A 15,510-nucleotide genomic window follows, 5' to 3' on the forward strand; every position below is an offset into this window, starting at 1 on the left:
GAGAAATCTGGAACTTGAGGAATGAAGGAAGAGCAACAGAAATGCGCAGCTGAGAACCATCTGGGTCACTAATGATCTCTTGGGGAAAGCCAATTCTGAGGAACAACAGATTCTTTCTGCCTTTTGAAATATTCTACTAAATCTCTAAGCCAAAGCCCTTTGGCCTTCAGAATAAAGAATCATGGGATGTGTTGAAGCAGATTTTTGCCTAATAGAGCTGAGTTAGGGAAAGAACTCAAAGCTCTAATTATTAGACTGTCTTTAGCTTTTATGTCCAGACAGTTCAGACAGTGAAAGTGTTCCATACTTCTGTTTACTTAGAATATTATAATTCATCATCTATGATGTATACATAGAAAATATATTAAAGTAGACTTGATTTAAAAGGCTAATTTCAATTTTTAAAAATATTTATTAATAAATTGAGACTCTAGTTTCCATCAAGTCTTACTGAATTTTATGCCTAGAAATAGATCTTAGGTTACTAGTAACTTTAAATATCAGGTAATAAGTTATTATTTTGGGGAAGTTGGTGGAAGGCTAGTCTCTGCCTTGGAATAGTCTTGATGAAGCATCATTTTAAAAAATCACCCTTAGAAAAGCTTGCTGTATATTGGGAAAGGAACTACATTTTCAACTCCATGCTGCAAATATTAATAGATGTCTTCTACAACGTCACTTAAAACTCACATAGTTTTGGGGTACCTGGATGGCTCACTCAGTTAAACATCCCAACTCCTGATTTCGGCTCAGGTTCATGAATTCCAGCCCTGGGTTAGGCAGTATATTGACAGCACGGAGTCTGCTTGGGAGTCTCTCCCGCCTTTTCTCTGCCCCTTCCCATATTTTCTGGTTTTGTTTTGTTTTTATTAGCGCACACAAGCTGAGGAGGGGCCAAGAGAAAGAGGGACAGAATCTCAAGCAGGCTCCACACCATCAGCACAGAGCCCAATGTGGGGCTCTAACTCACAAACCACGAGATCATGACCTGAACCAAGATTAAGAGTTGGATGTTTAACCAACTGCACGACCCTGGTGCCCCTTCATATTTTGTTTAAAAATTTTTAATATTTATTTTTTGAGAGAGACAGAGACAGAGTGTGAGAGGCAGAGGGGTAGAGAGAGAGAAACACAGAATCCAGGCTCCAGGCTCTCAGCTCTCAGCACAGAGCCAGATGTGGGCTCAAACTCAATGACCTGAGCCAGAGTTGGATGATTAACCAGGACAGGCGCCCCCTATTTTCTGTTTTTAAATCAGGTATATAAACACAAATAACACTAAAGAAAATTCGACCCTGCATGACTAAGCTTGTAGTTCATTAAAAACATCTCACAGAGTTCTCTAGTGCCACACAGTAAGATCTGAACTCTTCAGCATTTCAAACAAAGCCCCATGTGACCTCCATGACCTTCTGGCCCCTGTGGAGCCTCCCAGCCTCATCTTATGGGATTTGTGGCCTTCCTGTGTGAGCCTCTAAATTTGGTCATTTCTCACTGAGGCGTGCCTCGTTTTGTTTTGCATTCCAAAGTATCTAACTGCTGGCAACACCTTTCTTCACACACACACTCCTTGTGTTTTCCTACACCTCTGGGCCCTTATCCACGTCAGTCCCTTTGTCTTGAGCGCCTGATTTTCTCTGGCCCTGACTCCTGATTACTTCAGTGTAAGTGGCAGTCTAGGCGTCAGAGCAGTTTTGTGGAAATAAAGAGAATACAGCGCTATGAAAAACACAGCCCACACTTAACAACGTAAGAAGTGCTTGGCACATCGTACCTAATGTTATTTCCTGTGAGTATTAATCTTCTGTGCCTTTATAGTCTCAATCTAAAAATACTTATGCTGCATAATCATCAGAGTGAGAGGCTGATGATAAACTGATGGAAAAGCATTTTTTAGAAAAAAGCAATGAGTAATTTGTCACACTGCTACTATAAAAGAGGGTATGTCTAATGCAAAAAACAAAACAAAAAAACTAAATATTCAGTGAAAGGGGCTGTGGCAACTTGGCACCTGAAATGGTGTTTATATAGCTCCCTCTTTGGGATAAATATAGAGAGACTAGAGCAGGTGGTTTCTTCCCTCGCCAGAGGACCCGTTACACGGGGGCACTGGGCAGCACTGGAAGCAGGGTATGCCGGAAAGGGTGCCTGGAATCAGGTGTTCAAATGGGCAAGCCCTGGGCTGGGAGAGCTCGGTACTCAGTGGCTGCATCAGTGTGTCTGCCCTGTGCTTGCGAGTCCACGGGGCCAGAAGAGCTGGAGCAGCGGAGGGAGAACACCCCGACGGAGGTGCTTCTGACATCGCGAAATCCTCCCGCCCCACTGCTCCCTGCTCCCTGCTCCAGGGTCTCCGTCCTGTGGTCTCGTTCCACACAGAAACAAGAGAGCTCGGGACACATGGAGCAAATGAAATAGAATCACCTAAGAAAGCTTCTCCTGGAACTGGTACACAGAGAACCACTTACATTCGAGGCCCAGCAAGAGACAAGTATTAACAGAGAGTCCTTTATCGGCGTGCGGGCCTGGCTCGTGCGAAGAGCTGGAAGCTCAGTGGCAGGGGCCCTTCCGGGGCTGCAGGGAAAGTGGAATGGCAAGGACTTTCTCCCCTGCAGGCACAGCCGGGCTTAGAGCTTCAGGGTGTGTGGGAAGGCAGCAGCGGCATCGTGGTGTCATTTTAAAAATGTTTTACATTTATCGTTTCTGTAAGAGTATCAAATGCTAACAATTATCCAAGCTATTCATTGGGGTGCTGCAGACGGAGTTGGGGGAAACGTAAAGATTAACATTACCACCTCTTAGAAGTGCCTTTTGACAGTCTGTCTTTTTCCTTAAAGTTTCTACATTTTCTGGTTTCTCTTTTGACTATGAAACATGAAAGAAAAATGACACAGACCACGGGTATTCGCTGGTCAGCTCAGAGAAGAGCATTAGGGCGCCTGTGTTGGACTAAGTTAAGGTAGGGCAGCTGCATTTTAGTCCCAGCTATGAGACTCTTCGGAAGTAACTTACTCCCTTTAATAACCTTCACTTTTGTCATCTGTAAAAATGAAAATGACAGGAAGGCAAGGAGGAAATCACTCCAAGTGCTATGTAAGTCAAGAGTCCAATGGCGGTATGGGCGGTGATGTGACAGAACCTTCTTCCTCTCCTGACCTACGGGGCCAGAATCCCTACTCAGACCTTGACTGTCTTTTTGGGGAGAGAGAAGCACAGGCCCCAGTTCTTCCTTTACCTTTTTTTCATTGACATCCACCTGCTCCTCCTCCTCATTCACCTCTTCTGGCATATCCTTGATCTTGTTCAGAAGTTCAGCCTTGGGAGCAGACACACTGTAGTAGGCGGGACAGTTGACCAGCATGCCCACCACTTCCTTGTCTTCATTCCTGGGGCAAAAAAAACCAAGAAGTATATAGCACATTCCAGAAGCTTCATTTTACCACATGTCTGTGCATTCAGAAAGGTGCAAAAAATTCTGTTGATTCCCTTCCCAGAAATTAGGATGAGTAAATATGTACCAGTGTGTGATTACTATGTATGGGGCTCTTGGAAGCCAGGCAGAGCTGGGCTGGAAAACACCAAAGGAGTGAGGGGAAAGAGCCTGGAAATCAGGCCTGTGGATTTGCTACATGACTCTGGGCAAGTCATTTGACCTCCCTGCGTGTTTCTCCTTGTGATAAATACAAGAACAATATTGACTCCCCTAGTTCACTGAAGGACAATGGGAGTGCTAGGAGTCCCTGAGTGTGAGGGTATTTTGAAGATGCTACACCGTCTCTGACTGTGGGTTATTTCCAACTCTTCCAGGGTTTTCCGTCATCTGATGCCTACTATACTTGTTGCATGGACACTTACCATGTTTCCTTCTCATGTAGGCATGATAGCCCTGGTAAGCCTAAGAAGTCTACAGCTGGCCGGCCAGTGGATACGAGATGTGAAGTCTACTCCTTAGTTACACAGCAGGGGCTTCGAGGCTGGAGAACAAACTAGGATTGGGAAACCTGATGTCTAGTGTTCTCTGCTGGATTATCACCAAGCTGTCTTTCAGAGTACAGGTCAGATCCTACTAACTGAAGAAATGACTCCATGGAAGTAGGTGAGTTTCTCTTGGAGAGGTATTCAATTTTGTGGCTCTATTTTTAACATCTAGGGCCATCATTTTACTATGGAATAAAGAGCTACAAAAAATCATTTTTACTAGTTTCCTGTTTCATAGGACTATTTTTCTAAGCAATATAGTTACATTTAATTCAGTTAATTGAAAAAATAGGAAAAAGGTCTTCTGATATGCTTCTCGCGCCCCCTCCCCCCCAGATATATTGTATTACAAATGCTTCTCAGGCATTTGATTGACTAAACCTCACAGTGCTTAGGCTCATGCACTGAAGGACAATGCTGGTCTTCACCAGAAGATGGCGCATGCCGTCCTTTTGAAATTCCTCCAGAAGGTCTCGGTGCTGCAAAAGCTACATGACCATTACATTTCTAAATTGAGAGCACGGATGTTCTCGTGGTAATGCTGGGAAATACTTTGCTAAGGATGTATTTGAAAGTTGCCTTGGCCTTAGCAAGTGGTCAGAGAATGGAATGAATGGAAGCCCCTAACTCGGATCCACCACACCTACCCAAGGGGAACTGACTGACACACCCAGAGAAACCATCTCTTGGTCCTTCGTGGCACTGATTGCCTTCCACGCTGTGGGTACTCAGTAGATGTGTGCTAAGCACCTGACCCTGGATAAGTCACTTCACCTCGATAAGTCTCTATTTGCCAAATCTGAAGAAGGGGGTGGCTGAGGGGACGGTTCAGGCCGTGTATTAGGAGAGTCTCCAACAACCTATCAAAGAGCTTGTAAGGACTCCATTGCTCTTCCTCTCTCCCCCTCCCCAAATCAAAACACAGTATTCCTATTAGTAATTTAGTCAGGATCAGTTGGAAATTTCTGAAGGCAAGCCCAAATTTAGATGAAAAGCTCTGTTTTTATTTAGTCTAGAAGCCACTAACTGTGGAGGGCCATCCATCAATCCACATAGTTTTCAATGAAAATTAAAAAGAAAACAAGAACCACTCTAAACCTTTCCCATACTAGTCCTTTAAGGAAAACGAACATATAAGAAAACATGTGATAAGCCAGGAGAAGTCCAAAGACTGAAAAATACAGATTGCTCAGGGTCCTTTCGGCCCTGTGGCCGGGGCTGGGGTGCACTGCACGACTGTGAACATGTGCCGGCGGGGAGCTCAGGAGCAGAGGCTCGCTGCTGGACGGCACATGAGATGGCACCCACGTTCAGATCTCTCTCGAGTTTTAGGATTAAACAAATATCCACCTAACTCTTGAAAAGGGTGCATGTCAGTGTATGTCAGTGTAGTAACTAAGTTTATAAGTCCATTTGTCTGGAATAGCTTATCTTTTTTATTTTTTTTGGAGAGAGATAAGGCACAAGTGAGCAAGGGGGAGAGGGGTGTAGGTGGGTAGAGAGGAGAGGGGCTTGCCCGAAATGGGGCTTGAGCTCACCCAATGCGGGGCTCAAACTCACAAACCATGCGATCACAACCTGAGCCAAAGTCAGATGCTTAACCCACTGAGCCACCCGGGCGCCCTGCGACTCTCTTCCTTCTTAGAGTCTGTGCTCACCTCTACCTTGAGGAGGCCTCCGCTCTGCTCACCACTTACCCCTGTGGTGCTGTCTGCAAAGGTGACTCTGTCGCTTATTGAGTTAGGGGCACTGTGAAATCATTGAGAGAGCAGACACAGCCCCTGTGCCAACTTCAAATCCAGACACCATCACTCACATGTTCCAGGACTTTGGTTGGGCATGGTCTTAATTTCTCTGTGTTTCAGTGACCTCACTTGTAAAAGGGAGATAAGATTGGTCTCTACCTCAGGAGGTTCTTGTGTAGATTCAGTGAGATAATGTTACATAAAAAATTAATACAAAGCTTAACACAAACAACATCGACAATATTAATGGTTTTAATGGCAACTGTCACCACCATTACTATTTTTGCTGTTGGGCAAGTGCCTAGTAACTCAAGGTCAATCTGCCCCACTTTCTACTCCTCAGAGCTGTTCTGCTAAGGCTGAGATGGAGTATCACTCTTGGGTCAGAATCTTTGGAAGCAGGAAAATGTCACACAAGTTGTCCTAGATCTACTGCCATCCCCGTGGAAGAGGGTAAACGTAAGTCTCTTTGAGGGCAGTGTCAGGGACTTACCTCTTGCCTTCATATCCTGCACACTTGACAGTTCTCTGCATGGCCTTTCTCTTCATGCTGTTCTCTGTCAGCAAGTTCACATCTCGGGGAAACAAACCTTCCATCAGGTCCATAGTTGTCTTCATTCTGGAGTCTGGATCCAAAATGTCTGCCAGAGATTTGTCTTGGTGAACAATTTCCTTGGCCAGAGCCTCTGTTCGGATGTCTTCTGAGGTCTTCTGAGGACCAGAGCTAACATTCTTTTCTAAACCCTGAGTCCCACTAACTGGGCTGGGGATGGGAGATGGCTGCCCGGGGCTTGGCTGCTTGCCAAGAACCCCAGTAAGTTGGGGCAGAGCACCCACAGTGGAGGGTGGGTTTGTCTCGTTGGCTTCTGGGCCCTTGATAGAAGTTTGGGATCTGGAAGCTGGTATTTGATTGCCAACCGAATGGACTGGACCAGGCACGGGCCTCTCCTTGGCAACTGTCACCTTGGCAAATTTGCTGGAGCTGCTAGGGATATTAAAGAAGAAAGTGTAAGAGAGGAGTCAACAGAAGGGTAAAAAGACTGAGGGAGAAGTTTTCCACATCAGGACTGTGGCTTCCACATGAGGAATGGTCGGGGGGGGGGGGGGGCAAGGTAGTCATTCCCCACAAACTGCAAGGTCCTAAGGGCTTTCTCCTCACCCCAGCAGTTGGTCACATGGAAGTTGTGTAACTTTCTAAGGGATCTAGTAGGAATTCAGTTTTGGTGAATGTCGCTGTGAGATTCCAGAGCTTTCTGAAAGGTCCAGGTGAGCAGGAGTTAACCACAAAGGCAACATGTTCTTTTGGTGTTTAGAGATTGCTTGTCCTAGGAAGTATTTGTTGGGAAATGCTGCTTCTCTATTCTTCTGGCTTCTGAGAGGTTTTCCCCAAACTTTACTGACCTTTAGCTCTATTCTGTATCTTTTCCAAGGGACATGGACTGTGGAAAGAAAGCGGACCATGGTCTGTCCATAATCCAGCCTCTTCTCTTTCTTTTGAGAGTAAGGCTACTTGTAGACTAATCTATACCTCTCTCTCTCTCTCTCTCCATTCACTCACTCTCTCTCTCTCACACACACACACACACACACACACACACACACACCCAGTGTGTACCTAGCACGGCCTGAGACTAGGCAGGTAAACCTGTTTGGGGTTCACCATCAGGAGGCTCACTTACACTTGAGAGAAGCCATATGTTCCAGGAGCAGCTCTATCAGTAACAAAGACACTTCTGTCTTCTATGGGTTTTTCTCCTTTGTCTTACTTCTTAACTGACTCAGAACTCAAGCAGAAATGAGGGATGCTATTTATTTAAGACCCTTTGAACTTATCACGTCCACAGAAGTGAACTATGTCTTTTGGGCTTTGGTGTTCATTTTCACTACTCCTGTTCCTTTGTTCCTGATGTTAGTATTGGGCACTAGGGTCACGACCTGCCAAGGAAAACAAATGAAAGCGTTCTGCCAGTTGCATGACTTAAGCCTCTATAGAAAATCTCCACACCAGGGCTCTCCCGTGGCCAATGAAAGGAAGATCTGAGGAGCCTGCAGTGTAAAACTCTTACTGGAGAGGGGCACCCTTTTGTTCCTGAACTGGGGGCTTGCTCCAGCCAGAGTCTGCCCACTTACCTGGAGCAGGGCTCCTTGTGATCCTCACCGTCTGGCTCTGCCTCATACAGGGCATGGGGAGGAGGCGGAGGAAAGTCATCCAAGCTATTCACAGGGGCGTCCTGGCTCAGCGGAGGCGGTGGGGGTGGGGGAAGTTCAAATGTGGGGCTGGAAGCGGCGTTGGGGTACACGTCCTTCACAAACACTTCGTCGTCATCATCTTCCCGAGGCGGTGGGGAGGCCAGCAGGCCTGACTCAGATATTCGGAGGGAGATCCTTCCCGGAGTGCTTGGGGTCCCGAGAGGCGAGTCAAGAGTGCTGCCTGAGCTGGGAGGGGTCTGCTGCGTTTTGTAGTGCTTCAGGTTTGCAAAATCAGGTGACGAGGATTCTTCGGGGAGGCTGCCCTCTCGGACCGTGTGGGCCCACTTCACCCGAGGTGGGGCAGGCCGCTGAGGCAGTGAGACCTGTTTTCTCGTTGCCTCTTCTAGCCCATGCTCCGGGCTGTTGGGCTCGTGGCCTCTTGGACTGGCAGGCTGCACCAGGCTGTGACCGTTGCTTCTGTGCGTCACTGCCGGGGCGTAGGGAGGAACAGGCAGTTGCCCTGTCTGACAGTCCCTTCCAGTCAGCTGATCGGTTGCAGCCTGGGAGCTGGAGGGAACAGGGGAAGGCAGAGCTGAGCTGAGCGGGGTCAGGGATGCGGCCCTAGGGTCTGTGAGATGCCCTTGCGTTCCTGTGGGTAGCAGTCTGGGGCAAGGCGTTGTTCTGCTGGCCTGCCTCTGATGGTCCAGCGGTCCAGGACATTCGCTGGGAACGGAGGAAGCACCAACTGCTTTGTAGCCTGAACCACCCCAACGAAGGCTAGGATGGTGTTTGAGCAACAGCGCGTCTTCATGGCCTCTTTCTGAACAACTGAGTGGCCTGGAGCAGGATATACAAACACAGGGGTTACAGCTCAGAAGCAGCAAACTCTGAACCCTAAGTTCATTACACAGACAGAAAAAGCATTTAGGGAGAAGGACTTCAGAGAACACACTGTCCCATAGGCTGCTCATACGAAGAACCAGGTTTAAAAAAGACGCCTGGAGGGGTCCCTGGGTGGCTCAGTCGGTTAAGCGTCCAACTTCTGTTCAGGTCATGATCTCGGGGTTCATGGGTTCAAGCCCCACATCAGGCTCTGTGCTGACAGCTCAGAGCCTGGAGCCTGCTTCGGATTCTGTGTCTCCCTGTCTCTCTCTCAGAAATAAATAATAAACATTAAAAAAAAAAAGATGCCAGGCATAAAGTCCTACAGAAAAATGTCAGATGGCAGACATGGGGTCACAAGGCATTTCCTTTTTTTAGCCCTCTCTCAACTGACCCCCCACCCCTCCACACATCCCACATATGTCAGTTTCTCAGGGCAGACTTCAGGGTACAAAAGGCAACAGGTGCATTTCTGCCCCTCTCAGGACTACTCTGGGGGAGAAAGTTCTGTCTGATCCTCTCCCAGTGTGATCCCCTTGGAGAGGTCTGCTTGGAAACACGTGTGGGCTGCTGAACTTGACGTTTTAATTACAGTTTTCTCTTAGTCTCCTAGTGTTTTCACCTTTTACAATGGAAGGAAAGAGAGGAGAGTCTTCTCTAGGAGCTAATAAGCAGTTATCTCTGGGGAGAGAGAGCAATAGCAATGAGCAAATGGGGTACGTGGTGATTGAAACACCTGTCCTCTGTCCAGGCTCTGAGGAAAAAACCCCAATGATTTCTAATACTTTTGTTATTATGCTCTAGAGGGAAAAAAGAAAACAAAACAGATCCGCAGCACTGCCTGCTGCCACCCAAGAGTTAATGTGGAGATAAAACAGAGCTCCAGCAAACCGCCCTAATTTGAAAATTCCACATTTGGATCTCCTTGACTTGTATGCAAGTGAATCTGGAGAGCAGATGGAACTTCTCATTTTGCAGATCTGAGTCCCGAGGGAAGGTGTGGCTCAGTCCCCAGGAGAACCCCAGCCAGGGCCTGTCACAAAACCGTCCAAGTGATGGGCAAGGATAACGCAGCATATGGAAGGAAAAGACTGCAAAGAGCCAGATCAGCTCTTCATGTGATGTCATTTTTTCTGTATCATAAATGCAGATGGTTAAGGAGCCCCCCTCCTCAGATGCAACCCCTCCCTTCCTTTCAAATATCCTTTCCATTTAGAGGCAGTATCTTTACCAGGAAACTCTCAATATGGAAGACTGGCTACTCTGTACTTCTTGGTGGGTTCTCAAATGGGGGTACTGAAAACCCAGAGGCAGGAGATTCAGTGGGGTGCTTTCTTCTCATGTCTTGCTCATTTTGGTATCCCCAGTACCTGGTACAAAGTACTCGGGCACCTGGGTGGCTCAGTCACTTATGCTTCTGACTCTTGACTTCAGCTCAGGTCATGATCTCACGGTTCACGAGTTCAAGCCCTGCATCAGGCTCTGTGCTGATGTGGAGCCTGCTTCAGATTCTCTTTCCCTCTCTCTCTGCCCCTCCCCTACTCATGCTCTTGCTCTTGCTCTCTCTCTCAAAATGAATAAATGAACTTAAAAGAAAAGTACCCTCTCAGTAAATGTCTGTTGAACAACTCTGCCCAACTGCTGTTTAGACTGTAGGATATAAACTCTTTTCAAACTCCATATTCTCTATTAGGACACAGAATAACTGAAATCTGTTTTAATGACTAACCTGGTTACCCTCATTTTATTATATTGGTATTTTGAGGTTTTTTTCAAAGGGAAAACATCACTAAAAAACCACAAAATACAATATTTATTCCTTATTTAAAGCCCAAATAAACTTTGATACACACACAATATATATGTATATTTATTTTTGAGAGAGAGTGGGGGAGGGGCAGAGAAAGATGGAGACAGAGGATCTGCACTGATACTGCAGAGCCCTATGCGGGGCTTGAACTCACAAACCAAGAGATCACCACCTGAGCCGAAGTCGGACACCTAACTGGCTGAGCCACCCAGGCATGTCTAATCTTTGATATATTTTTAGTTTATGTTTAATCTTCTTAGTTTATATGAGCCATACTTCAGTTGTGTATATTTGAAGGTAATATCAGAGCTAAATGCTTAGTCTGGTTGAGAATGCTTCTCGTTGGTGGCTGTTTTGTATTTTTTGGAGGGTAAAAGAGATTTTGTTTTGAGTCTCTTTTATACTAGAGTGTGAGAGGCAAACATCTATTGATCAGTATCCAGGAATCCTAATGTTCAAGAATGGAGTTTGAAAGCAATTAGTCTTTTTTTCTTCATAGTTTTTTTTAAAATGTGATAAACACATAACAAAATTTACTACTCTACTCTTTTTTAAGTTTATTTACTTTGAGAGAGCACGCACATGTGCATGAGAGCCAACAAGGAGGGGTCAGAGGGAGAGAGAGAGGATCGCAAGCAGGTTCCACACTGTCAGCACAGAGATCATGACCTGAGCTGAGATCAAGAGTAGGACACTTAACCTGCTGAGCCACCCAAGTACCCCTGCCTACTACTCTATTTTTAAATGTTCAGTCTAGTAGTAAGTACACCCACATTGTTGTGCAACAGATCTACAAAACTTTCTCTTCCTGTAAATCTGAAACTCTATACCTAAGTTACACTCTTTTTCCCCTCCCCTGGCCCTTGAAACCTCTACTTTCTGTTTCTATGTATTTCACTACATTACAGATGCCATATATAAGTGGAATCAGAGTATTCATGTTTTTGTGTCTGGCTTATTTCACTTAGCATAATGTCCTCAAGGTTCATCCATGTTGTAGCATGTGTCCGAATTCCCTTTTTAAGACTAAATGATACCCCACTGTATATACATAACGCATATTGTTTATCTATTGATGGGCATTTGGGCTGCTTCCACTTCTTTGCTATCGTGAGTAGTGATTCTACGAACATGGGTATGAAAATATCTCTGAGACGTTGCTTTCAACTCTTACGGATGTATACTCAGATATGGGATTCTTGGGTCAGATGGTAGATTAATTTTTTTTGAGGAACCTACATACTGTTTTCCAAAGCAATTGAGACTATTTAGCAATCCCACCAACAATTATTTTTGGCGGAGGGAAAGATTTATTACTGAGCTATAAATGAGAGGTGGCAGGGTGGCAGGAGCCAACTAGTCATGTTTGTAGGAGGGGACCAACGTCTCCACATCCCTATCTGTCTGACAGCACTCACCCAAATGAGTATGAGGTGGTATCTTACTGTGGTTTTGATTTGTGTTTCTCTGATCATCAGTAATGTGAAGCATCTTTGCATATGCTTGTTGGGCATTATTTTATCATCTTTGGAGAAATGTCTAGTCAAGTTCTGTGTGTATAACATTTTTTTTAACGTTAATTTATTTTTGAGAGATGGAGAGACAGAGCATGAGTGGGGATGGAGCAGAGAGGGACACACAGAACCCAAAGCGGGCTCTAAGCTCTGAGCTGTCAGCACAGAACACAACACAGGGCTCGAACTCACGGATCATGGGATCATAACCTGAGCTGAAGTGGGACACTTAACCAACTGAGCCACCCAGGCCTGCCTGTTTGTTTTTTAAGTAGAGTTGGGGCACTTGGGTGACTCAGCTGGTTAAGTGTATGACTCTTTGTCTTGGCTCAAATCATGATCTCACGGTTTGTGGGATGGAGCCCTGCATCAGGCTCTGTGCTGACACCATGGAGCCTGCTCGGAATTCTCTCTCCCTCTCCCGGCCCCTCCCCTGCCTGCTTTCACTCTCTCTCAAAATAAATAAACCTAAAAAAGAAAAATGTAGGCTTTATGCCCAGTGTAGAGCTCACCTTGGGGCTTGAACTCACGACCATGAGATCAAGACCTGAGCTGATATCAAGAGTTGGACACTTAACCAACTGAGCCACCCAGGCACCCCTCAACTTCTGAGGTATTTGACTTTTTTTTTTTTTTTTTGGTTGAGTTACTTTCACCTTTGACTTCAGAAAATTCTCTTCTGGCAGTAGTTTAGGTCACTGTTAGTTTTCCCTTCTTTCTAGCTTTTAGGCAATGCACCCAAACTAACCAAAGTCCTCAGCCTCACCTTGAATATTTTCTTTTTAGGCAGAGTTACGGGAGCAAGAGCACGTGACCATGGAAGTCTGCTCTTGGTCATAAAGAAGGTAACTTAATACTCACTTCCTGATACCACATAGGCTGCTGTTGGGGCCCAGTAGGCAAAAATAACCCTCAAACAATATTTGGCCTCCTGGGCCGCACATGTGGCTTCTGTTCATTCTATGATTTTCTCATTGCTTTGTAAAGAGACATGTACTTTTAGGCTTTGAATCAACTTGGTTCAGTCAGTGGCTCCAGCCCTCCCCTGGCTTTGCTTTCTAGCTCTTTGTTTGGTGTAGGGAGTTAACCCAAACCTCTGCCATAAAATTTGCTTATTAAAGGATAAGCATCCTGCTCATGCATCACTGATGAAGGGCCTTAAGAAATGTAAATCTCTCCTCATAGAATTCTTCAGGCTCATCTTCCACTTGTGGCCAGGCTATTATTGGGGAATCCCTCCCTTGTAATGACTTGATTGATCCTTTTATTTACTACTGTCCTGATAAAAATGACCTTTTCCGGAGCATGTCTTTACTTCAAAAATCTTGAACTATGTAACCATTAAAGAAATGATGTAATCACCCATGGTATATAAGACCCTGGCTATCTTAATAAAGTGTGGCTTTACCAACCACCATCCACGTTGTCTGTCGCATCTGTCTTGTTCGTCTTGTCCATCTTCTTTCTTAGAGATATTTTCGCCGACACCAACCCCCCTACTCGGGACCTTTCGACTGTGGTGCGTGGGTTGGTCCCCCGCAGGCTGCTTGTAAGTGACAGTATTAGGCTGAGTTATTGAGAATGTGAAATAGTATAGAATAAGAGAGAAGAAAATGATTGAATGAAATATAAGAAAAAGAAACTGGCTTAAAAAACATGGAAAATAGTAGAGAAGATGTAAGTGCACTATCATTAGTAATAATAAATTATGTAGTAGGGCTATAAACAGCCCTATGATGCTGCATTAAAATCACATACAGGCATGTGCTTCAGGAGTAATTCCTTAGAAATTTCTACTTAAGCTCCATGTGAATAGCTCAAAAAGTTAAACTCCAAAAAAATATCCATTATATTTTTCTACCTAGGAGAAATTACTTTGATGGCAATTTTTAACTTCCTACTATTTTTTGTCCCTAAGTGCTTATAAATTATGATTTGGGACCTTTACTTTTTACTTTGTGTGCTTCCTGTAAGTTTGTCTTACTCTGTGAAGCTGTTCATGAAATGGTCATTCTTCCTCTAGTGTTCTAGTCACCAGACCTGGCGCTTTGTGCACAGGACTAGAAGAGAGCCACACAAGCGAGGCCCCATGTGTGAGAGCCAACACAGGATATGCCTGAGAAGAGCATTTCCATGAGCTATTCTGAGGTGACACTTACTTCAAGTCAACCATTGCCTCAACAGTACACGTTCAAAATCTATTTGGAAGATGTCTCATCCTTAGAGGAAGTCATCTATAAATAAAAAAATGCAGAAGTTCCCTATGGTCTAGACAAATGGAAGAGGCAGCATATGATACTATGAAACATCTTTAGTGTCCTGTTTCCCTTCCTTGGAGAGAGGAAGAGAAACACTGAACTCCAGTGGCATTCCTCAGGCAGAGGGCATCACAAATACATGTACATACCTGAACTCAGGGCCAGCCAAATAACTTGGATCCTTCACAGGGCCAAAGCCGTTGTTTTCCCCCAAAACCACATCCTTGAAACAGAAGAAAGGCACAGTGTTATTCCCAAGAAATGGACGCTGAAATTTACCAAGAGGGTGGAGGTAGGAGGGAAAAAGGAACATTTATCGGATGCCTGCTCAGTGCATCAAGGCAGCACTGTTACCTACCAGCCCACCTCATCCTCAGTGCTCCAGGAAGCACGCTGAACCCCAGTGCATCAAGGAGGGGACAGCCCAGAGCACTTCACTGTCCCAAGGTCACAAGTGACAGAGTCAGGATTTGCACCTCAGTCTGTCTCACCGGGTGCTTCTCCTAACAAGGACGTATTCTAAGCAGAAGCCTGATAACTGTTATCTCTAGGGTTCAAAATAACTGCTGTACTTGAAACAGAATGATGACAACTAATTCAAAGGACCAAACTTTTGAAACAGCAATGGGAAATATGGGAGGCGACAAGAAAAGGACAGTTTATTGAATGCAGCAAAAATCTCAAATGCCCGAGTTATAATTTGAAAAAAAAAAAAGGAATGTGTCTGGCTTGTAAGCAGGTTGAAGTATATTCTCTTCAGGAAAAACATCTCACCCACATGTATCATCAGTGACTCTGGTAACTTTTTGGGGGCAGTCATTTCTTTCAGTTTTATCTCTACCTACCTACCTACCTACCTACTCAGAGGGGGCAAGTGAGAGGCAGAGAGAAAGAATTGCAGGAGGGGAAGAGGGACAAAAGTCGGGTGCAGAGAAGTGGGGCTCACCCAAAGTAGGGCTCAAGCTCACAAACTGTGAGCCAAAGTCAGATGCTTCATGACTGAGCCACCCAGGCACCCATGTTTTTGGTTTTAGTAAGGGTATATATTGGTTTCCCAAAAGGGTGGTAGGTGAGGTTTGTTTGGTTTTGGTGACTTTTCAACAGCATAAAATTTGGCCCATGTGAACAGGTCCCTG

General features: G+C 45.3%; 1 protein-coding gene across 1 annotated transcript in view; it reads right to left on the reverse strand.

Moving 5' to 3' along the window:
• Positions 1-15,510, reverse strand: part of SHROOM3 (shroom family member 3) — a 62,071-nt gene that overhangs the window by 13,561 nt on the left and 33,000 nt on the right. The window contains exons 6-9 of the mRNA XM_029951738.1: positions 14,524-14,597; positions 7,851-8,747; positions 6,214-6,705; positions 3,233-3,383 (exon numbers count right to left, since the gene is read on the reverse strand). Of these exons, the coding sequence (XP_029807598.1) occupies positions 3,233-3,383; positions 6,214-6,705; positions 7,851-8,747; positions 14,524-14,597 (1,614 nt within the window). The remainder of the gene's footprint in view (positions 1-3,232; positions 3,384-6,213; positions 6,706-7,850; positions 8,748-14,523; positions 14,598-15,510) is intronic.

This window comes from Suricata suricatta, chromosome 1 (genome assembly GCF_006229205.1).
Source record: "Suricata suricatta isolate VVHF042 chromosome 1, meerkat_22Aug2017_6uvM2_HiC, whole genome shotgun sequence".
In the NCBI taxonomy this organism is placed as follows: Eukaryota; Metazoa; Chordata; class Mammalia; order Carnivora; family Herpestidae; genus Suricata; species Suricata suricatta.